A 22,222-nucleotide genomic window follows, 5' to 3' on the forward strand; every position below is an offset into this window, starting at 1 on the left:
AGCTGCAACTCCCTTCTTCCTCCGTGGCCTCTCAAGGACCACGTGGTCTTTGTATTGTGTCCACAGCAAAAAACTGTGGTGTTTTGAGGCTGAAAGAGGGGAATCTGTTCTAGGGAAGGGCCTCCTCCCAGATGTTGAAGCAGGGACTACCAAAACTTGGACGGCTACTGCAGCAGATTTAGGAGGGGGTCCGTCGCTCAGCTTTATGGTGCCTTGTTGCTTGGTAACGCTTTTAGGAGGTGGAGCTGAAGCCAAACTGGATTTGAAGCATCAGCCTGGCTTTTTTGTTAGAATTCAAGGCATTGGGAGCGGAGCAGCCCGATATCTGCTGCTGCCTGCCCTCCCCAGGAGAACAAACCGCCCCTCTCTTCCCCACTGCTCCGAAAAGTCATCACGTCCCTCGGGGTCACTTCCCTTCCATGGATCTGGTGGTTGGGGCTTTGCTCTGGGATTAATTCCAAGTAATTTCCCTTCTGAAGGTGGCCAGGGCACCTTAGAGCCACCCAACTGGGGAGCAGGGAGGGCTGTACAGACAGGTGGAGACCCATGGCTTTGCCCGAGATGATCGCTGCCCGTGCCAGGGGACGCCCGCGTGCCCGAGCCCTCCAGTGCATGCAGCTCCGAGCCCTCCCCCTGCTTCTCTGTCTCCTTTCCATCGGATTTATCTGTGTGACGAGTCCAGCGAGCGTCAAGAGAGGAGACTCCCCCGTGTCTCACCCGAGGGAGTCCCCTCTCAGCCTTCCTCTCGAGCTCCTGTCACCTGTTTTTTGGTTGTGGTTTTTTTTATTATTATTATTTTTTTCCCCTCTTGCCAGTTGGTTTGGATTACGGTCGTCTCCACTGGGGCTGGGAGGCTGTGGGCTCTGCGTTCGCAGCGATGATGTTGGATCACTCACTGTCACTCTTTATTTTTTTCTTTTTTTTTTTTTTTCTTCCCTGTCTTCATTTTTGCATGCCACTGTTCTTCTGTATTGCAGCCACAGTAGAAGCGGTAGAGGCACGGGAAGGTATGGCTAGAACCCGGCGAGAGACTCAAATCATCTCCGTGTGTGCGTGCGCTAATTTTAAAGAGCTTTGCCAGCCCTTATGGAAGCTTTTTACTCTTGCATCACCAGAAGTGGGGGAGGATGGGCCCCTGCTGGGAAGCAAAAAATACACGGTGGGCTGGTTCCAGTCTATTTTAGCCTCGAGGAGGGCTATTGCTTAGTGCAATACCTTTATTCCGAGAATTCCCTGGCTCCGGAGCGGTTTGTGTCCCAAGACCTTGGTGTTGGGGTCCTGCAATCTGATCTCGGATGCCTCGTGGCTGAGTTCAGCCCCTGGGTAGCTCGATGCGGTGAAGGCAGCCAGCAGGCTTGGTCAAAATCCTCTAGGAAACAGCGGATTGCGCGTCTCTGGTGTAAATCCTCGCCTTCCCCCGCAGGTGGGCCAAGGTGGTCCCAGTGTGGAGAAGCAGTTTTCTCCCTACAGGGAGTAGACATGACAGATCCACGAGGTTTCTGTCTGGGGAGGTTTTCTCCTCCATAGCTCCATTCAACTACCGATGAATGGGACCCTATGTCTGCGTAGAGAACTTTTCGCTTACCGAGGGAAGTTCGTTTGCAAACCAGCCAAGTCCTTGTAAAAAAGATTTGGCACAACCCCCTTTTCCTTAAATTATCTGGAATACGAAGAAGTTAAAGCGTTTGGTCCGTATCATCCCCGCGAGGATGATGTGCTCAGCCTCGTAGCGATGAAGCCGAGATCCGCCTGCCCTGGGTGGGATGTCGTCGCTCCCGAGACCGCCCGCGTGTCTCCTGGTCATGCAAGAAGCGTTTTGTGACCCGAGGGCTGGCCGTTCCCCCCTCCTGGTGTTGCAGTGCGTGGTTTGTGTTGGAGTCCAAGTGTCGTGGTGGTGTTCTGTGTTGTGTTGGTTTGGTTTGGCTTTTTTTTTTTTTTTTTTTTTTTTAATGTCGCGTTTTTCAGCTTTAAAAGTTTTCCCTGAGATTTCACTGTTTGGGGGACGTTGAGCACTTGTCTGGCCTTCCAGTTCCTGCTGCTAAACTGTATTAAAAGTGTAAATGATTAGGGAGCAGAGCGAGTCGCTGCGGTCCGGATGCGAGACTCCGACCGAGCGCAGCTCGACTTCCAGCTGCGCCGGCGGGTGCCGAAAATCCCCCGTAGCCAGACACGTGCTTTCTGTCGCCCCGACTCTGTCCTGTGCCTGTCTGGCGTGTGCCGAAGGGCCGGTCAGCTCGGGGCTGACTCCCCTCTCTCGCCCTTTCTCTCTGCAGCCATCCGTGGGTTCTCCCCGCAGCACAAGATCCGCAGCTTCGAGGAAGCCAGAGGGCTGGATCGCATCAACGAGCGCATGCCGCCGCGCAAAGATTCCGTGCACTCGGACGGGCCGGTGAACTTGGTAACCTCCACAAACTCTGCGGACAAGAACGGCACGGGGAAGAAAGCCCAGTAACGGTCCGAGCGCCCAATCTGCACCACTAAAGGATCCAAAACTTAATGAATTTTATTTATTTATTATTGGGGTGGGGTGGGGGCAGGGGAGAAACCAACTTCACCTGGAGGCACGTTCATAATCCAGTTTGCATCCATTCTGTAAGAAAGGTGACCATTTTGTAATTTTTTTATTTATGTTCAATATATAAAAAGTCCATCTTTTTTTAATTTAGAAACCAATCTAACTGCTAGTGCATCTATGAAGTGTTGTGCTGTACAGCTGACCTCTCCTCCACGAGAGGCAAACCTCTGTGGGGGGATTAAAAGAAACAAAAACAGTCCCAGGCAACTTGGGTCGTTGACTTTGGTACCATTCTGAGTTAGCCTGTGCTTTCAAAAGCAGGTCCTTTCACGGAAAATAGGGTTGGTTTTGGTTTTTCCTTTTCACAACTGTCTTCTTCCCAGAGTTTGCTGTTGTTTTCTTCGACTTCTTGCCTACCTGCATCTGCTGCTTTTAGCAACTGATTCTGTGGAAGGCGCGTGGCGTGGCTGGCTGGGATCCGGCCCTCTTCAAAGGTGACATCCAATATTCAGGATTAGCTCCAATCACAGCACCTTCTCCTTCAGTAATTCGGTTTTATTCCGCTGGAGCCCCAGGCAAAAAAAGTAACCTCTTCATCAAACGGGAAGGCAGGTGGGAGAAGCGCTGCCCCTTGTTGCAGCTCTTCCCAAAGCTGCGGCCGTTCGGGCTCGGTGCAGCAGAAATCCCTCTGGGAGTCCCTCTGATTCGGAGCAGAGGAATTACCTCCGGTCTCTAGCGATCGGCACGTCTTAGGGAAATCTGCACAGCCTGAATTTTTGAAGGAAAAAGGGGCTGATTTATAAGCTGTGCACAGAAAGCCCCCCCTGCTACCACCGCCACGTACTGCAGAGCCCATGGCACGTTCCCCAGCGCCTGGCTCTGGAATCAGCCCTTGCTGGTCAGTATTGGAGCGGTGGGCATACGCGGTGGGCTCCCCTAAGCTGGCAGCACCTCCCGGGCATCCAGCATCCCTCCTCGGCGGGGCCGGAGGGGGGTCTTTCACCTGCCGCCAGCGACTCAGGCTTACCCCGTGGCCAGTTGCCTTGTTAGCCAGCGGCTATTTCCCCGACTCCGAAGGAGCCACGGGCATATCGGCCTTTCCTGGCAGCCAGAGGGGGTTTGCCAACTTGTGGTAAAGATCTGGGGAAGGATGGGTGACGGTGCTGCTCGTTTTTGTAGAGATGTGGCTTGTTGGCTGGCAGCGAGGCGGCTTGGCTAAGAGGCCCCCGTGGTTTGGGAAGCACGTCCCCGGGGAGGGAGGAGGATTTTATGGTAGGTAGAGCAGAGCGGATCCGGGCGGAAATTTTGGAAGGGTGTTCGTGGAGTGCTGGAGAGGGAGGGGGGGATCTCCTGGTGACGGGAGGGTTTCCAGAGGACACCCTGTTTGCGGCGTTAAGGGTTTTGAAGGTTGGATCTGTTACGCAGAGCCTCCTCCTTTAACTTGGACCTGAAGTGAGTGTTGATAAAAAAGGAATTTTGCGAGATTCCCGTTCGGTCGCTGCCCTTCCCCACGTGCCGTTGGAGCCGCGTCCTCTTCCGCCTGCGGCTGCACGGAGTCGGAGCGGATCCCGTGCCAGCTTTCACTTCTCCAACTTCACTCTCTTGTGCTTTCTCCAGCAAGGGCAGCAGGTGAGCAGGTTCAGCCTCCGATCAGGGACCTTTGCCAAGCCCTTCTCGGGATCGTGCTGTCTTCCCTTTGTGCTCCGGCCCGGAGCTGCCGTTCCAGCCACAAGAGGAAAACAGCAACTTTGCAGGAAGCTTTCAAATTGTCTTATACTCATGTGTCACTTCATTTCATGCCAGCTAGTCAGGTGAACCGTATCCGTGAGCAGACCACTGGGTTTTCACAAGAGACTTTCCAGTCGCATGCCTCCACTTTTTCCTTTTTTTTTTTCTCTTTTTTTTCCCCCTTTTTTTACACACCCACTGCTTTGCGAAAAGTGCGAGATGTTTTTGAGCGAGCTTCTCTAACCCCATACAAGACATGGGGCCAATTGCCTTTGTCCGTGAGTATTTCTTCTGGGTTTTTTTGTTGTGGTTTTTTTTTTTTTTTTTCTTTTCTTTTGAACAGCATCCTTTCTGAAAACGCAGTGAGCCCATGTGTGGTATCTTCCTCTGAGAGCGCAAACCGTGCAAAGGTGCTGCCCGTGCATGTTCGGGCGTGTTGTTCTGACCCAGGCTGGGATCTCACCCGAGCAGCGGGTTTAGCCGGGGAGCTTCGGGACGGGTGCCGTGGGGGGATGCTCCTACCCAGAGCCTGGCACCCCCGTGCGTGGGCATTCAGCAGGCACCATCCCTTCGCGGAGGGGAATTCGCTTTGCTCCTGGGGTTTCCCCCCCCATACCAACCTTCTTCTTGCACTCCAGCATCACCAGCGCCCCCCAAAACCCATCTGGCCCTCGTGCATTGTGGTTTGCTGCCCTTGCAAGGTGGGGGCTGACGGCGTTGCGAGGAGCTGTGCCCCAGCCCTGGTGCCAGGTGTTGCCGAAAACGTCCCCGTGGGCCGCAGCTTCGCAGCATCCCGGCCCAGGAAGGGCTGGTTGCCCGGCGGGGAATGCTGGATGTGGGGAGCCGGATGGCAGCTGGCACGTATGGATGCCATACTGCTGGGCGACGCCGGTTTGAGGAGCAGCGATGGGGCGCACGGGTGCTAATTACCCCTATCAATTAACCCATCCCAGTAACCCCTGCCAAGCGCAGCCCCCGGCCGGAGCGGCAGGGAAGGCAGAGCTTTCCCCCGCCCCAGCAGCCAGCTGGGAAACCCCATCCCCTCTTCACCACATCTTGGGGGAAAGGGTGATGAAGACCTCGGAGCCAGAGAGGTCCTTCGCGCATCCCAACCGAGCACCCTGCCCCGCTCCCCACCGCGGCAAAGCCAAAAATGCCAGAAATACGCCCGTTTTCCCCCTCCGCCCTGCAGAGCCGGCGCCGGGAGCTGTGCTCGTCTCAAGACCCCCACACCACGGAGCTCCCACCCGTCCCTTTCCCTCCCCGGCTGCCACCCAGAGCTTGGCAAACGGGGCTCCGGGAATGCGAGCCACGGAGCACCCACGGCGCCGGGAAAAGCCCAGCCGCCTCCTCCACAGCCTGGGTTGGATTTTTATTTTTTTTTGCATGTTCTAGCAAGGTGCATGTAACAAGGAGGGGAGTCGGCAATGGGGTCGGGTGGTGGGTTGAGTTCGAGATTCTTATTTTTTTTTCTTTTTTTAATGTATTTTTTTGGCGTTGGGAGAACCTCCTGCTGCCCGTGCCGGCGGGTAACAGCTCTGACCTCGCTGGGTGCGGTGTAGGGATGCGCGGAGGCCGCCCGGCCTCTGCCAGGGAGGACCTGAAGCCCCACGGGACACGTGCTGGGTGCAGGGGTGGTGATTTTTAGGGTTCTTGATGCTGAAGGATCATAACGCCCGTTGCCTGGAGACTGCCTCCTTTTTTTCTTTTTATTTTTTTTTCCTTGCTTTTTTTTTTTTTAGTTCTGTTTAAACGAGAAAAAAAATGGTGAAAATGTTATTTATTGGCAGAAATTATTTAATATAATTTCCTTTTTTTTTTTGTGAACAAGGAATGAATTTGTTAGAACTGTCTTAATGTAAATTGGAAGTCATCTTTAAGGAGAGAAAAAAAAAAAAAAGTTAAAAATTTGACACAGTCACTCGGCTCCACTGTGGTTTATTTTGGGGTGCGCTGAGGTGCCCGGCTCCCGGGGCGGAGGGCACGGCCAGGTGCCCCATGGGTGCTGGGAAGAAAAGGAGAAAAGTTTTCAGGGTCTGTTTTCCAGCTGCTGCCTCGCTCAGGGCCCCTCTCCGGGGCCAGGGCTGCGCCGAGACGGCGTCTCCCAACCTCGCCGGCACGTTGGCACTTGCGACGTCGCTCGCGGGCACTTTTGTTGGAGAGCTCTCAGCTCCCTCTCCTCACCCCTCCATCCTCCCAGCCGCTGGCTGAGTAAATAACCCTCCTCCCGCTGCCTTCCTAGGGGCCAGGAGGAAGAGGAGGGTATTTGCCAGCTCCTGTTTCACCCACCCCCGGCTCCTTCCTTGCCCCTCTTGCCGGGTGCCCCCTCCGTGCCACGGGCTCGCAGGGCTTCAGCGAGCGGCCCTGGTGTTGGTGCTGGCCGGGCTCCATCCTGCCTGGGCATCCCCAGCGTGGGACCAAGCAGGGAGGCACGAGATGGCTCCAGCATCGCTCCTGGCTCTGGCATTGCTCCTGGCTCCGGCATCACCTGCTCCACGGCTGGAGAACCGGAGTGACCTGCCTTCCAGCTGTGGCTGCCACATCTGGCTCCTCTCCTGCAGCATCTCGCCGTCGAGCTCAGCTGCCCACGTGCGATCCGTCGGCCGTCTCCCGCTCCTTCACGGCGGCTCCCCGTGCCCGGCGTGGCCGCGGTGTGACAGCCGTCCCTGGTCCCCAGCTGCCGGAAGCGGCCAGGGTGCGACCGGGGAAGGGATGCTCCGACTTTCCCACCCCTTTCCTGGGTGTTCCCACCAAACACTGGGGGGGATCCACCAAACAACTCAGCCTGCAGCTCCCCGACCCTCGGCGTGGGCAGGGTCTTGGCATCAAGGGGCTCCGGCAGCTGCCCACGGTAGCATCGCCCGGCCTGGCCGCCCGCTCCCGCCTGGCATCGCCGCGCTGAGCAAACAGGAAACACTCGCCCTTTGTTAATCCTGTCCCAGGCTGCGCGTTAAATATTTATCTGCGAGCGGAGGCTGGTGCTGGGAGCTGGGCGGAGGGAGGCAGGGCTGGTGCTGGAAGCTGCTCGCCCGGCGAGGGGACGGTGCCGTGGGGCTGCGGAGGGGAGGTGAGTCCGGTCAGGGCCGTGGGGGGCACCTGGATCCCCCTGGAGTGGGCTGCAGCGGCGTTGGGGTGGCCAGGACCCCGCTGCCCATGGGACGGTGTTGCCAGCGGGAGCTGTGACCTCCAGAGACGTCACTTGGCACGTGGCGGGATGGAGGGGACCTGGAGGGGACCGTCACCCCCTTGGCGAGCAGGGGATGGGGTCTGGGCTCCCCTCGCAGGGTTTAACCCTTTCCCTGCGTGCCTGTGGCTGCGCCCCCGACCCCGCTGCCCTCTCTGCCCTTGTGTCCCCAAGTTTCACCGGCAGCACCGGCTCCTGTCCCCGACCTGCTTCGTCCCTGCGGTGTCCCCAGCTTGCACCAGTGCCCGGGGGAAGCGTCCCCCAGAGCTCTGGCAGTGGGATGGGCACCCGCTCCCATCCCCTTTGTCCCCTGGGTGCAGCATCGCGGCCGGGCAAGGTTCACGCCATCGTCCTCATCAACAGCTCTGGCAGGGGACAGGGTGGTTTTGTGGGGACCCAGGGATGGCGGGGGGTTGGCAGAGGAGCCACCACCCTCCCACGTGAGGTCCCATGGGGACAGAGGCCTGAGCTCACGTGGGAGCCCACGGGATAGGGGAAGGGCCGGGGCAGCCCTGTTTTGGGGCTGTCAGCAGTTTTGGGGAGCGGCGAGCAGGAAGTGGCCGGCGGGCGAGCGCGGTGAAGGTTGGGACGCAGGCGCTGCTGGAGGGGATGAGGTGGGCTACCGGGCACCCGCAGAGCAGGGCACCGAGGTGTTAATGGGGGTCCCCAACACCTGGACCCCTGGGGATGGTGGGTCACCCGTGGGAAAGCAGGCGGTGGCGAGGATGGGGGACCCTGCTTTCACCGTGACCCCCCGTGCCGGCGTTTGGGGGGGCTATGGGAGCACGGAGCCCCTCTCTCCACCTCCGCCAAGCGCTTCCCTCCCCATCCTCTCCCAAAAATCCCTTTAACTCCCGGCTCCATCCCAGCGGGGGGCCGGCGACGCCGGGCTCGCCCCGTTTCGTAAGCGGGGGGCCGGGTGTGCGGGAACGCGTGCGCGGGGCGTGGGATGAGTTCAGCTTCTTGGCTCTCCTCCCTGGATCCCGGCCCTGGAAATGTCACTGGAAACTCTGAATGGGCCGGCCCCGCTCCAGAGCGGGGAGCGCTGGGGGGGCGAGCGCGCCCCAGGGGGGCCGGGGCACGCGGGTACCCGCTGCCGGGAAGGACGGCGTCTGCCGGCCCGGTCAGGGGATGCTCTCGGGGGGCTCTCGCCACCAGCCCCCCGCCGTGCACTGAGGCCCCCACTCCCCTCCTCCCGCTTGTGCCGGGCGTTTTTCTTCCGTGCCGCTCGCGGCTCCGTCCCGCTCGCCGCAGGGCTCCCCAAACCCCCCGCCCCACCAAGGCCAGCAGTGCCCGGGGACCCCCGGCCGGCACCACCCAGGAGGTAAGAGCTGGGTGGGGGGCCGGTGAGGAGGGGGTGACGGACGGGGACGGTCTGCGGGAGCAGGATGGGGCTGAGCCCCGCAGGGCTGCAGGAGGGCACTGCGCTGGGAATGGAGTGGCAGCACTCGGGTGCCCAGGGTGGGTGGGCGTCTGCACCCCATTTTCTGTGTCCCCGGGGCACGTTGTTGCCGGGGCCTCAGTTTCCCCACGGTGGCGACAACCATTAATTAACAACTGTTAATTACAGCCCTGCGGGCTGCGGAGCCTCCGGCGGTCTGGGGAGCGAGGGGCCAGGGGGGTCCCCAGCCCGCTCTGCCCCACACATGGCACACAGGGCATCGTGCCACGCTAGTAGCCCCCTGGCACCACCAGCTGCCCTGTTTGAGGAGGGGTCTGTGCCGTGCCGGGCTCAGCGCGGGTCCCCCATGGCATCTGCGAGTCCCACGGGCGATGCCCGTGCCCCAGTGGGGATGAAGATGCTGGGGGATGAGCGAGGACACGGGTGTCCCCCAAAGATTCCCGGGGCTCCTCTTGCCCCCGGAGCCGTCCCGCACCAACACGGCCCCACATCTCCCCGCAGCGGTGTCAGGGGCTGTTATGGGGGTCCCACCACCCCGCTCCACGCGGCGGCCCTGGCACCGCAGTGGGTCCCGGCACGTCGCCATCCCGGTGGGGTGTTGCCGGGCTCGGCCGCGCGTTCCCGCCGCCTCTCCCCTCCTTCCCCGCTCCCTTCCCTGTTTGCGCTGCAGGGCGGGGAAATACTTCTGCTTTTTCGCGTTTCTCGGCCTGTGGAGGCTCGGCCCTGGCAGCTCTCCCGCTGCAGCACTGCCCGACGCCGCTGCCACCACGTGCCCGGGCAGGAGGGCACCGGCTCCGGCTGCATCCCACCGTGCGGTACCAGGATGGCGGGACGATGGGCAGGCAGCTTGGCCGTGTTGTCTCCCCAAATAGCCCAGGGGGGCTGGATCCATCCATGCCAGGGTGGAGAGAGGGACCGGGGGGTCCGGATCCAGCCATGGTGGGGTTGAGACTGCGTGGAGAACCCATCGGGGAGCTGCGCCAGGGCTGGGAACAGCCACTTCCCCTGGCACTGCCAGGCTTCCCACACTGGGGATGGTGCTGTGATGGTCATCACCCCGCCACGGTGTCCCCTGCGCCTGTGAATAACGGGGGACGGTCCCCCGAGGTGGGGCTAGGGCTCCCCCGGAGCCCCCAGCTCTCCGGCAAAGCGCGGTGAGACAAAGCTGCCGGAGGGCAGACAGGGACGGGACCCGCCGTGAGCGCAGCCGCTTTCCCCCGCAGGGCACGGGCAGCCCCAGGGCACCGTCCCGGCACCCCACGGCCATGGCAGGCCGGCTCCTGCCCCCCAACACCGGCCGGGCTCTGGGCATGGAGGACATCCCCTCCTTCCACCCACCACTGTGGGTGCCCCCCCCAGCACACGGCGATGCGGGTGAGTGGGGCCGGGGGCTGCTGCATGCCCAGGGGGGATTCGGGGAGTCGCTGCACCTCCACCGCTTTGCCACCGCTGTGTTGCCCCCGTGCCAGCCCCCTCCTTGTGCCGCAGGTGCCCGTCATCCGCCACCGCGGCTCCAACACGCTGAATTTTGACTTCCACGACCCGGAGACCCGCGGCACGGCTGAGCGTGGCCGGGTGGCCCCCAGGAGCTCAGGTACCTGCCCTGGCATCCCTGGGGACATTCCCCCCTGTGGACTCCCCGAGTGATGCTCGGCACCTGGCGAGGGCTCACTGTCACCCACCTTGTCCCCAGTGAGTGAGTGGTACCAGACCTGGCCAGCCAAGGAGGCGAAGGCACCCACCACCCCGGTGCCCACCGGGCCCATGCCAGGCCCTGGGGCCACCCCCGCCTGCCCCCGGCCAGCGGGCTGGTCGGCCACCTGGACCAAGGACAGCAAGCGACGGGAGAGGCGCTGGGTGAAGTACGATGGCATCGGGCCAGTGGATGAGACAGGAATGCCCATCGCCTCGCGCTCAGTGAGTCGGGGACGTGGGGCTGGGGTCTCTGCCACCCCCTCCCCGTCACCCCCTCATCCCCCTGCCGTGTCCCTGCAGAGCGTCGACCGGCCCCGCGACTGGTACCGCAGCATGTTCCGGCAGATCCACCGCAAGCTGCCAGGTGAGTCCCTGCACTGCGGCATGGCACGGCACGGTGTGGCACAGCACCCGCTCACCTCCTCCTCCGTCCCTGCAGAGCCGGACTGGGATGCCCATCACCACCCCACGGGGGAGCTTGGCCCCTCGCCCACCGCAGTGCCTCCGTCCCCGCCAGAGCCGCGGAGGAAAGGGCCGGCACTGGCTGAGCGCCCTGGCATGCCCAATGGGCTGGACTGGTGAGCGCAGCACTGGGTGGTGTTTAAACGGTGCCCGGGGACATGTTCCCCCATGGGGTGCCCATGGGGTAGGGGGCTTTGGGGGGGCTGAGCTCCTCTTGGCTCCCCACAGGACCAACTGGGGTGACACCAGTGCCGCCGCGGAGCCTGGCAGCATTTTTGACTATGAACCGGGGAAATCCTCAGTGTTGGAGGAACTGCGGCAGGTATGGCCCCCCCAGCCCCCCTGCAGCCCTGGCACGGAGGGGCGCTGGTGGGCACACACCTAACCGGCCCCTTACCCTTTGCAGCCCCTGGCAGCGGTGCCACCGGTGCAGGCTCAGCCCATCGAGGTAAATTGACAGACAAGGGGCTGGGGGTGGCAGCAGGGGTCCTGGTGCCCATGGGCCGCGGGATGCAGGCAGCACCAGCCTTGCCCACCGCAGCCCCATCCTGCCCGCACAGGTGCTGCTAGAGCAGGAGCTGGAGCAGCTCAGTGAGGAGCTGGACAAGGACATGAAGGCCATGGAGACGCGCCAGCCCCTCTGCCAGGTACCCTGGCCCCTGCCCATCGCACCAGCCTGGGGGGGTCTCATGCTGCCCCTCGCCCCTCCCTGGGGCTGGGTGGCACCGAAGGGACATGCAGGGCTGATGGCGGGTACATCCAGCTGTGCGTACATCCAGCTGTGCACACAGCCTTCATGGGAGTGTTGAACGTGCGTGTAGCGAGACGTGGGCACAGCTGGATGCGGGCACAGCTGGATGCAGGCACGGCCGGATGCAGGCACAGCTGGATCGTGCACAGCTGGATGCACGCACAGCCGGCCGTGGCCGTGGCCGTGGGACTCTAGGACCGCGCCACGCCGTCGGGCCGGCGGTTATTGGCGCGGCGCAGCCGGGCGCTGGACTCCCTCTCGCTTCCCGCGGAGACTCGGCCTCTCGGATGATTAATTTTTCTCTCCCACCCCCTCCCGCTCCTCCCGGCAGAGCTCGGCGGCTGCTCCCACCGCTCGCTCCCCCGCTCCGGCCTCCCCGGTGTCTCGGTGAGTAGAGCCGGCTGCTCCCCGTACCCCCACCCCAAATCCCAGCGCCCCGGACCCCGCGCAAGGTGGGGATCAGCAGTGGGACAGGACCCCACGCCGGGGGGGGGGGCAGGGGGAACGTCCCTCCGGTGTCCTGGCTCCCGCCACGGGGTGGGGGTCCCCACGCATCCCCTGTAGACCCCCACAGACCCCCCCCTGCGGCACCGCTGGCCGCCTCTCCCCCACCACACCCCGTCACGGGTGGGGGACCCCGGCGCCGGGCCGGCTGCCCTGGGAATGGGATGGGGACAGACTGGGACTGACTCTGTCCCCAGTCCAGCCCGTGCGGGGACACCATGTCCCCGGGTTTGGCTCAGCTCCAGGGGAGGTGACGGCAGTTGGATTCCCACCACCGTGTCCCCTTGTCCCTGCTGCCACCAACGTGGGGAGGGGATATCTGTGCTGGTGGGTGCCAGTGGACCGTGGGATGGGGTGGGCACCCCAAAGCGTTCCTGCAGCCCCGTGCCCTGCCCCGGCAGCAGGAGGAAAACAAACAAACAAGTGCTCCACTTCTTGTAGGACCTACCCTAACCCTCGCAGGGGTGCTCATGGGAGCCGGAGGGCTGGCTGCCCGCCGCTGCCTGACCCCCCCCTCCAGGCTGGGGAGGAATTTGGGCTCTTTAAGCACCCCTGGGAGCTGGGTTATCCATTAGCCAGCGGCCCTCCCCAGCGCTGGCCTGCTCCGTGTTTCCTGCTCCGCGGCAGCAGGGACGTGCCGCCGGCACTGCCGGCAAACTTTGGACCCGTCCCGCCTGGCTGCCTCTGGGATGAGACCCTGGGGGGTGGCAGCCAGGGGACCCCGGCATCCCGGTCCTGAGGGACCCAGGGGTCCTTCCATGGGTTGGAAGCGGGGAGGGCAGCGGGGCTGGACGTGGGGCTCAGCCCCTGCCCTGAGCCACTGTCACCCCGCAGGAGCCCCCTGGCACCCCGCCGGCTGCAGAGCCCCCCTGGCACCCACCGCCCACCCACCAGCCCCAGCATGGAGCGGGGTGGCCTGGGGCTGGCCAGCGACCGGAGCCGCGCAGCCCCCGGCAGAGGTGAGCCCCCCCCCCAGCCATGCCACACTGTGGGGCACCTGGTGCACCCCAGCCCCACCACCCAGTGACCCCCTACTCTTTGCAGACACCCTCAGGCCGGGGACCCTCCCCAGCCTCTCCGACATGGGGGACCCCATGGAGGCTGTCAGGAGGGAGGAGAAGAAGGTGAGGCTGGGATGGTCCCATCCCATATGGCACTGGGGGTGACCGGGATGGAGGGTCCCCCCATAACCGCTCCTCTCCCTCCCTAGATGAAAGCCGCTCGCCTCAAGTTTGACTTCCAAGCCGAGTCACCCAAGTAAGTGATGGCACTACTGGGGGTCCCTGCTGTGCCCCCGCGGTGGATGGGGTCCGGAGGAGCCCTGGGATGTGGGGTGGCCATGCGGGGATGGGTGGGTGGGTGTCCCCCGGGACTGGTGCGAGGGGTGTCCCTGAGCACCGCCGCTTGCAGGGAGCTGACGCTGCAGAAGGGGGACATCGTCTACATCCATAAGGAGGTGGACAGGAACTGGCTGGAGGGCGAGCACCACGGCCGCGTGGGCATCTTCCCCTCCAACTACGTGGAGGTGAGCCCAGGCGATGGGGAGGGGGTGGCTGGGCTTGGAGAGCCCTGTGCTGACTGTCACCCCATGTATCACCCCACCCCCCCCAGATTCTGCCCCCCACGGAGGTGCCCAAGCCCATCAAGGCACCCACCATCCAGGTGCTGGAGTACGGCGAGGCCCTGACGCTCTACAACTTCCGAGGGGAGCTGCCCGTCGAGCTCTCCTTCCGCAAGGTACCGCCGTGCCATGCTGTCCTGTGCCACGCCGTGCCATGCCGTGCCATGCCATGCCGTGCCATACCATGCTAACCCATCATTTCATCCCATCTCCAGGGTGAGCGGGTCTGCCTGGTGCGGCGGGTGGATGAGAACTGGTACGAGGGGCGCATCTCCGGCACCAGCCGTCAGGGCATCTTCCCCGCCACCTACGTGCAGGTGCTGAAGGAGCCGCGGGTGAAAGCCACCGCCGAGGACTTCCCACCCTCGCCCGCCTCCACCAGCTCCCCGTCCCTGCAGCGTTCGCCCGGCCCCCGGGCACCCCCTATTTCCGCCAGCTCCCCACAGCTGGTGGAGCAGGGTCCCGGTGAAGCCGGTGGGTGCCCATCCTCACCTCGCCACCTTGGCTTTGCCTTCCCCCCCTCCCCAAAACTGCCCCGTGCTGGCGCCCCAAGCCCCTCACCAGCCCCCGCCGGCCCCTCGCACCCTGCGGCTGCCCATCCCCCGGAGTCCTGGCGCCCAACCTGGACCCCCGAGCAGGTGAGTGACCTCCCTTGCTGCAGCCCCCAGCCCTGGCATCGTGCCCCAGCACTGCTGGGGATGTGGGTGCTGCCCCATAACCCTGCACCCATCCTCTCCCCTTGCAGCACGCAGCCCCGGGGGCACCCACCAGCACCCACCCTGAACCTGCCCCATCCTACAACGGCTCCGAAATCCGGTGGACCCCGTAAGTAGGGCTGGCAGCAGCACCGTGGCACAGTGTCCCCACGTGGGACCCGTGGCAGCGCGGGCTCTGGCCACGCTGTGTCTCGCAGGTACCAGGCGCTGTACCAGTACCGGCCCCAAAACGCCGATGAGCTGGAGCTGCTGGAGGGGGACCGGGTGGACGTCATGCAGCAGTGCGACGATGGATGGTTCGTGGGTGCGTGGCCGCCGGGACGGGCACAGGGACAGGGAGAGGATGCCACCATGGCCCTCTCATGGCATCGCTTTGCCTCTCCCCCCACAGGTGTGTCCAGGAGGACGCAGAAATTCGGCACTTTCCCCGGCAATTACGTGGCGCCGGTGTGACCCGTGGCATGGAGAAGAGGAGCCCAGCAGGCAGCGTGGGGCTGGGGGCTCCCTACCGTCCCGCCTTGGCCACCACGCGTCCCCGCTGCGTCCCCTCCGTGTCCCCCCCATGGGGACAAAGTGCCTCCAGCTCCTCCTGCCCCTATGGGGCTGCCTCTAACAGGGACCATTCCCCCCTGCGTGGGGGTCTCCCCCACCCCAGTGCCTTAATCTGACCCCTCCTCACCGCTGCCTGGTGCCTTATTGCCCACCATCCCAGTGGCTGTACCTGCCCCTCCCTCTCTGGCCGGTGCCAGGGGGCGGTCTGGGTGGTGTTGGGCCTGACCATGACGGCTGTGACCCGAGATGCCAGTCCAGGGCCGTGCCACGTGCCCAGGAGTCGCGTTTGCTTCTTGTCCATCATTAAAGCTCAGCTCAGCCCGAGCCGAGGCCCAGCCTGGTGGTGCCAGGACAGGAGGGAGCCGATAGGATGGTGCCCATGGGGAGACGTGGGGCTGCACGTTGGGGCAGTGGGAGTCCCAGTGAGGTTGTCATGCTGCGGGGTCACAGCGCTGCGCGGGGTTACGGTGCTGCATGGGGCTGCAACGGTGCATGGGGGCTGCAAGGGGGCATGTGGGGCTGCGATGGTACATGGGGCGGGTTGCAATGATGCTTGGGGGGTTGCAAGGGGGCATGTGGGGCTGCAATGGTGCCCGTGGGAGGGTTTGCAGTAATGCATGTGAGGTTGCAAGGGGGCATGTGGGGCTGCGACAGTGCCTATGGGGGGGTTGCATGGTGGGCACAGGACTGCGTGGGGCTACGATGAGGCTGATGCTCCGTGAGGTGGGATGGTGTAGGGGGCAGTGACCCCCTGAGGGGCAGCGATGCTGCGTGGGACCTCGGGGCACCCTCCCACCACCCGCCGCCCACCTTCCAGGGCATCTCCCGGACGCTGTGCCCGGGGCTCCCCGCCGCACCGGGCCGGGTCGGGCCGAGCCCCGCTCCGTGCGCCCCGTCGGGGCTGCCGCGCCCGCAGACGGCGCTGCGGAGCCGCCGCCCCGGCCCGGCCCCGTTGGGCTCCGCCGGCCCCTTCCGAGGGGGCGGCGCCGCCGCCGGGGCCGCGCTCGGCTCCGCCGCCCCACGGGGCCGCCCGGCTCGGCCGCCCGCCGGTGAGTGAGCCCGGGGGGCTGCGGTGGGGGGGGATGGAGCGGGAGGCGCGGGGGGCATCGGCCTCGGGATGCTGCCGGCTGTCGGGGGGTGCCCGTCCCTCGGGGGTGCAGCTCTCGGGGATCCCGATGGCCCAGGGTGCTGCTTCCCCGGGGAGGGGAGGGTGTGTGTGGGGGGAGTTGCGGGCAGCCTGTCCCGCAAGTGTGTCCCCACGTCCCCTGCGCCTCCTGGCATCGCCTGTCACCCGCCGTCACGCCCCGCAGGGTGCCAGGCGGCACCGCCAGCCGCCGCGGGCACAGAAGCATCGCTGTGCGCCGGGGTGCGGAGCCTGGACGGAGCCGGGGACCGAGGTGGGGTGCAGGGGAGGGAGCAGGGGTGCAGGGCACGGAGGAGGGGTGCAAGGGCTGGAGGAGGGGTGCAGGGGACGGAGAGAGGGTGCGGGGGACAGAGGTTGGGCACAGGGGACGGAAGACTGATGAAGGGGCTGGAGAAGGGGCGCAAGGGACAAAGGTGGGGTGCAGGGGCTGGAAGGAGGGATGCAGAGGATGGAAAGAGGGGTACAGGGGCTAGAGGAGGGGTGCAGGGACTGGAGGAGGGGTGCAGGGGACAAAGGTGGGGTGCAGGGAGCAGAGAAGGGGTGCAGGACTGTTGGGGGGTCCAGAGGTCGTGCCCAGCCTGGTGTCAGGGTCCCCAGGGTGACAGACTTCACTGCCCAGGGATGCTGAGCGGGGCTGGGCATGGGGAGGGGGTTTGGGATTTCCTCCCGGCGCTGTGAAGCCCAACCCAGGAAATTCTTCCGGGCAGCCTCTCAAGCCCCTCTTTGTGCGCTTGGGATTTTTAAAATGCCTTCCCCAGCGGTTGCGGATGGGGTGCTCGGCTCCCGCAGCCACCCCGGGGCTGTGCCAGCGGCGTCGGGCCCGGCTGGGCTACCAGCTGCAGTGGGACAGGATGGAGCTGGGCTGGTGCGGGGCAGCCAGGCAGGGAGCAGGGATGCCAGACCTGACATTTAGGGCAAGGGGCTGCCCATTCCCACTGGTGCCATTGAAGCCAATGGTTACCGTGCTCGCTGGGGTGCCGTGGGGACCCCGTGCCACCCGAGGGACCCTCAGCATCCTTTACCAGCGGGGTTTGCTGCAGGGCGAAGGACTCGAGGTGGTGGTGCCCCTGCAGTGAGCAGCAGGATCCTTCCCTCGCTGGCCGCTGGCTGCCCTCACAGCCTCATCCTCCCCTCCAAACCCCGCTGGCTTGGCCCTGCCTTGCCGCGCCACGAGCCTTCGGCCTCGCTGCCAAGGCGGCACCGATTTTTCTGCCTTGCACAAGGCCCCGGAGGCGGCGGGGTGACCTCGCCTGCCCCGTCCCGTCGGCTGCACCGCCGGAGCCGGCAGCGGGTGCCGGGGACCCCCTCGTCACCGGTGGGGCTCGGCAGAGGAGGAAGCTGCCAGCCTCGGCCAGGGGCACCATGGCTGCAAGAGGAAGCGGCGGTGGGTGACGGCACGAGGATGCGGGTTCCCTCCCCGGAAGGAAAGCGCTGCCAGTCTCCATCAGCCGGGTGTTGGGGACCCTCGAGGTGTGGGGCTGGGGGCCAGTGGGGTGCAGCGGGAACGGGGTGAGGCCTCCGGTGGGTGGTCTGCCAGGCTGTGCCCTGTGGAGGGGGAAGAAGGCTCTCCTCTGCCTCGTCCCCTCGGTGCCCCGGGGTTTCCTGACGCCACGGCTCCCTGCCCACCCAGAGCCGCCCGCTGCCATGCCGGTGACGGTGACCCTGGCCGGCCCAGCCCCTTGGGGCTTCCGCATCACCGGGGGAAGAGACTTCGGGAAACCCATCACCGTCTCCAAGGTAGGAGCCCCCCACGTGCTCCCTCGCCCTGGGGAGGGCTGCTGGGACGCCGAGGCGGGCGCCGCGCCGGGCTGCTCCGGGGAGCAGATCCTGTTTGCTGTCCTTGAGGGATCCTGCTCCGTGGGAACAGCCCCACGGCAGGCGACAACGGCGCGGGGGCTCGTGGTGCCCCTGGGCTGGGCAGGGCTGCGCCGAGTTTCCGGCTGTTGTTGCTGCGGCCTTGGTCCCCCCTCGCCAGTGCACACCCTGGCAGAGGGGCTGGCATTGTTTTGGCAGGGCTGTGGGGACCCCGGTGGGTGGCAGCATCCCAGTGGGGTGGGATTCAGGAACCACCACAGAGCTGGTGGCACCCAGCCATGTGCTGGGACCTCGTCTGTGGCGCATCCCACTGGCTGGCAGAGGGGCTCACTGCCCCCAGAGCCTCCGAGATAACACCGGGGCTGTCCCCGTGTCCCCTTCTCCATGGAGGTGATGGAGCGCGGGAAGGCGGCTGCGGGTGACCTCCGGCCGGGGGACGTCATCGTCGCCATCAACGGGGAGAGCGCGGCCGAGATGCTCAACGTGGAGGCGCAGAATAAGATCAAGCAGAGCCCCGGGCAGCTGCGGCTGCAGGTGGAGAGGTGGGTGCTGTGATGGGGAGCGGGGGGCACACGGCAGCCCCTGGTGCCTGGGTCGCCAGCCCCAGGGAAGGAGGGTCCCCATGGGGGCTGGAGTCCCCAGCCACATGCGCTCGGGTTGTTTTTCCCTTCCGGCGACTCTTGGGGCTGTGCCATCCCCCGCGGGAGCCCGTCCCGGCTCTGTAATTAAAGAGTCAGGCGGTAACGAGGCCAGGCAGCCCTGGCAGCCGTTACCTGGCCAACTGGTCCCAGTTGGGGGCTGGGGGCTGCTGCCGCTCGCCCCTTCCAAGGGGGACTGCAGGGGAACGGCAGTGCCGTGCAAGGGGTGCACAGGGTCCGCGTGCTCTGGGGGCAGCCACAGGACCCCCCCGCTCTCCCTTGGTCCCCAGGTCCCTGCTGCCACCCCCCAGCCACACCAACGGGGATGCCTCACCGGAGAGGCTGGCCACGCGCTTCCAGGTGAGCCCTGGGCAGCCCCCGCACCCCCCGGATCCCCCAGCCGGGGCTGATTTCAGCTGCTGGCGTCTCCCTCCCCTCCCCAGGACACGCTGTGGATGCAGGAGGAGAGCCAGGGCACCCCAAGAGCTTCCTCCTCCAGCCCGGCACCCCTCAGCCCCCTGCCCCGCAGCGGCAGGTAAGGCTGGACCCGGCTGCGTGTGGGGCCGGGGGGGTGGGCAGGGGTCCGAGCAGGGCCAGGGACTCTCCTGATGGCTCCGTCCTCTCCCCCCAGCTCGCAGCCCCTGGAGAAGGAGCTCGCCGGTCCCAACCTCCACCAGGTGAGGAGGGACCCGGGGGGGCTGCGTGGGGCCAGGCAGAGATGCTGGGGGGGGTATCCATGCACCCTCACCCTTTGCAGCCCCACAGCATCATCCTTTGCAACCCCACACCTTTACTCTTGGCAGCCCCAAACCATCCCCTCTTGCAGCCCCAAACCATCACCTCTTGCAGCCCCAAACCATCCCCTTTTCCAACCCCAAACCATCCCCCTTTGCAGCCACTTCACTGCCCAGCCCTGCTCTGCCTCAGGGACCGTGTCTGCCATGCCGCTGGTGCCACTGGCCACCTCCCTGCCACGCTGGAAGGCAACCCCGGGCGCCGCCGGCACCAGCACACCTGGCCAAGGATGGTTTTGCCTACCCGGCACCTCTTGGCAACGGCGCCAGCCTGGGGAAGCCAAACCAGTTTGGGGAGGCCCGGCCCCGCTCCCGCGGGCCTGGGGGGCTGGGGCGTTGGCAGGGCAGGGACCCAGAGGCTGGCGCACCCCCAGCAGCGCCCGCCGGCCCCCACTGCGGTGAGATGCCCGGGGAGCGGGGCCGGGACGCCCAGGGGCTGGGATGCTTCCCTCGCCACCCGGACCGGTCCTGGGATGCCTGCGGCCGCCCCATCCCTCCCCGCCAGGGTTTCGGGCGGCTGCTGTGCCCCGCAGGGCAGCCGCTGGCTCCGGTGTTGGCGTCTCCCTCCTCTCCTCCCTCCCCGCTTTCTTTTTTCTTGTTTTTCAAGCCCAAATCGGGAAGCGCGATGGCCCCGAGCGCGGCCCTTCCCAGCTGCCTTTGGCCGCGGCCCCGGCCGCCCCTTGGCTCCTCCGGCTGCCCGCTCCCTTCTTCCTCCCCAGCCCTTTATTTGCTTTGGTACCGGCCCCGCAGGGTCCCTCCCTGCCCCAGGGCCCCCCCACCCTGCGGTTGGGGCTGTGTGGGATGCCGTGCCCGAAACCCCCTGCCCAAAGAGGCGGCGAGGGGAAGAGCTGTCCTTGGACCACGTTTTCCGTCGCATCCCAGGGTGGGTTGGCACCGGGTGCTGGCACGGACCAGACCAAGGCACCCAGTTCCACCCGTGCCTAATTTTAGCTCGTCCCTCGCCTGCTCGTGACCCCGCAGAGTCCCAGAGCTGCCCCGTTCCCTCTCGGCGGGGTCCGGGCAGGGGTTCCTTGTCCCCCATCCCTGTCCCCGGGCTCCTGCTGGGGTTTGCATCTGCGTGGCGGCTGCTGCCGGGAACATCGGCTTCCACTTAGCCGGCATTTCGCCTTTCCTGCCTCGCCGGGGCCACTAAGCAGGAGCAGATGCCGGAGAGGAGATGGGCGCAGGCGTAGGGTTATGGGTGTGGGGAGCAGGGGGGTGTGCCCCTTGGCTCCCCTGGGGTCCAGCTGGCCCCAGCCCGGGAAGAGAGAAGCAGCCACCCACCCCATGCTGAGCCGTGGAGCATCCCTGTGCCCCTCCTGGGGAGCCATGCAGAGGGGCACTGGGATGTCCCCATCCCTTTGGGGACCAGGGCTTGGAAAAAGCCCCTGAGCCAGTCCTGGTGTCCCCAGGAGGAGGAGGGGGGAGGTCTGCAGGAGCCCTCTCCTGCGCTCTGCCCAGGAGATTCCATGCTTACCCCTGGACTCAGGACATGCCAGGGGGCTGCTGCAGCACCCCCCTGCCAACTGCAGCCCCCCGCACCCCCCCAGAGCACGCAGCACCAATCTCTCCCTGCCAGGAGCGAGGCAGCCTGAGCCGCCAGAACAGCTCCCCAGGACCAATCCTGCCTCCACCCCCTCGCCCACCCTCACCGGGGCTCGGGAACCCCCCAAATCCCTGGAAGACGTGCCGAGAGCGGCGCCGCTCTTCGCCCTCTCCCAGCCCCTGCAACAGGTACGGAGCGGGCTGTCGGGGGGGGGGATACGGCAGCAGGGAAGCCCCCAGCCCCATGCACCCATCCCAGCATGGCAGCTGGGTGCTGCCTCGCCGAGGGAGCCCCTGCAAAGAGTTAACCCACCTGCGAGGCAGGTAGGGACGTGGGAGGGCCGGGCAGGCTGGGGCAGCTCCCCAGGGTGGAGGGAGCAGGTGGCGGGTGCAGCCCGACGGACCCAGGCGTCAGGGTGCCGGGAACCCCCCCCACCCCAATATCCCCCCCATCCCCTCGGGGTGCTGCTCCGCAGCCTGGGCTCGGAGCCGGCCATGCGGCGCTTGGAGGAGGACTCAGAGGTCTACAAGATGCTGCAGGAGAACCGGGAGCTGCGGGCGGCCCCGCGACAATCCAGCACCTTCCGCCTGCTGCAGGAGGCTCTGGAGGATGAAGGTGGAGGTGAGGGGGTACAGAGTCGGGGGGGAAGATGGGGGGGGTCCAGCCACGGGGGGTGGTGGGACCTTGACGACCTTGTCTCCCCCCAGCTGGCCCCGCAGCCCCCTTCCCCAGCCGGCTCTCGCCCGGCGCCCGTAAGCCCGTGGCCGGCGTCCAGAAGCTGCACGTCTGCGAGAAGTGCGGCAGCACCATCGCGTGAGTGGGGCTGGGGGCTGGGGGGGGTCCCTGGGCAGGATCTGTCCCTGCCATCGCTCCTGGCAGGGCCGACCTGGGGCTGCTCCTGGACGGGAGGAGACCACGCAAAGTGTCCTGCTGATGCCCCCTCTGCCTGTCTCGCCCAGAACGCAGGCGGTGAGGATCCAGGACGGCCGGTACCGGCACCCATCCTGCTACGCCTGCGCCGACTGCGGCCTCAACCTGAAGATGCGCGGCCACTTCTGGGTGGGCGACGAGCTCTACTGCGAGAAGCATGCCCGCCTGCGCTACCAGGGCACCCTGGGGGGACCCGCTGCCCCCCCCGTCTCCCCCCACTGCTGA

General features: G+C 65.3%; 3 protein-coding genes across 6 annotated transcripts in view; all 3 read left to right on the forward strand.

Annotated features, from left to right (window-relative positions):
* Nucleotides 1-2,521, forward strand: part of PPP3CC (protein phosphatase 3 catalytic subunit gamma) — a 34,608-nt gene extending 32,087 nt beyond the window's left edge. For 3 of the 4 annotated variants that reach the window (XM_086628074.1, XM_086628073.1, XM_086628076.1), the window contains 2 exons: nucleotides 978-1,007; nucleotides 2,274-2,521. In XM_086628074.1, coding sequence (XP_086484200.1) covers nucleotides 978-1,007; nucleotides 2,274-2,452 — 209 coding nt within the window. In that variant the 3' untranslated portion in view covers nucleotides 2,453-2,521. The remainder of the gene's footprint in view (nucleotides 1-977; nucleotides 1,008-2,273) is intronic. The other variant, XM_086628075.1, reaches the window with a different exon arrangement.
* Nucleotides 2,522-10,197: 7,676 nt separating this feature from the next.
* On the forward strand, nucleotides 10,198-15,031 carry SORBS3 (sorbin and SH3 domain containing 3). The gene is made up of 17 exons (XM_086627991.1): nucleotides 10,198-10,423; nucleotides 10,523-10,746; nucleotides 10,825-10,888; nucleotides 10,964-11,102; nucleotides 11,215-11,308; nucleotides 11,393-11,434; nucleotides 11,547-11,633; nucleotides 12,069-12,124; nucleotides 13,076-13,200; nucleotides 13,286-13,365; nucleotides 13,452-13,498; nucleotides 13,652-13,766; nucleotides 13,853-13,978; nucleotides 14,078-14,500; nucleotides 14,608-14,687; nucleotides 14,776-14,882; nucleotides 14,970-15,031. The coding sequence occupies exons 1-17, from the start codon at nucleotides 10,198-10,200 to the stop codon at nucleotides 15,029-15,031; spliced, it is 2,097 nt and encodes a 698-aa protein (XP_086484117.1).
* A 2,857-nt stretch (nucleotides 15,032-17,888) lies between these two features.
* PDLIM2 (PDZ and LIM domain 2) lies at nucleotides 17,889-22,222 on the forward strand. The gene is made up of 9 exons (XM_086627992.1): nucleotides 17,889-18,011; nucleotides 18,480-18,631; nucleotides 19,018-19,087; nucleotides 19,171-19,262; nucleotides 19,359-19,404; nucleotides 21,101-21,255; nucleotides 21,543-21,688; nucleotides 21,775-21,880; nucleotides 22,027-22,222. Exons 1-9 carry the CDS (start codon nucleotides 17,919-17,921, stop codon nucleotides 22,220-22,222), a joined length of 1,056 nt encoding a protein of 351 aa, XP_086484118.1. The 5' UTR covers nucleotides 17,889-17,918.

Source organism: Tauraco erythrolophus, chromosome 29 (genome assembly GCF_009769465.1).
Source record: "Tauraco erythrolophus isolate bTauEry1 chromosome 29, bTauEry1.pri, whole genome shotgun sequence".
NCBI classification, from domain to species: Eukaryota; Metazoa; Chordata; class Aves; order Musophagiformes; family Musophagidae; genus Tauraco; species Tauraco erythrolophus.

Excerpts from the sequence above, each read along its gene's own strand:
- SORBS3 (XM_086627991.1), top strand. The coding sequence starts at position 10,198 with ATGCGGGTGAGTGGGGCCGGGGGCTGCTGCATGCCCAGGGGGGATTCG. Across the intron at positions 10,424-10,522 it reads GGTGGCCCCCAGGAGCTCAG|TGAGTGAGTGGTACCAGACC; the intron begins GTACCTGCCCTG and ends CCTTGTCCCCAG. Across the intron at positions 11,103-11,214 it reads ATGCCCAATGGGCTGGACTG|GACCAACTGGGGTGACACCA; the intron begins GTGAGCGCAGCA and ends GGCTCCCCACAG.
- PDLIM2 (XM_086627992.1), top strand. The coding sequence starts at position 17,919 with ATGCCGGTGACGGTGACCCTGGCCGGCCCAGCCCCTTGGGGCTTCCGC. Across the intron at positions 19,088-19,170 it reads GGCTGGCCACGCGCTTCCAG|GACACGCTGTGGATGCAGGA; the intron begins GTGAGCCCTGGG and ends TCCCCTCCCCAG. Across the intron at positions 19,263-19,358 it reads CCCCTGCCCCGCAGCGGCAG|CTCGCAGCCCCTGGAGAAGG; the intron begins GTAAGGCTGGAC and ends CTCTCCCCCCAG.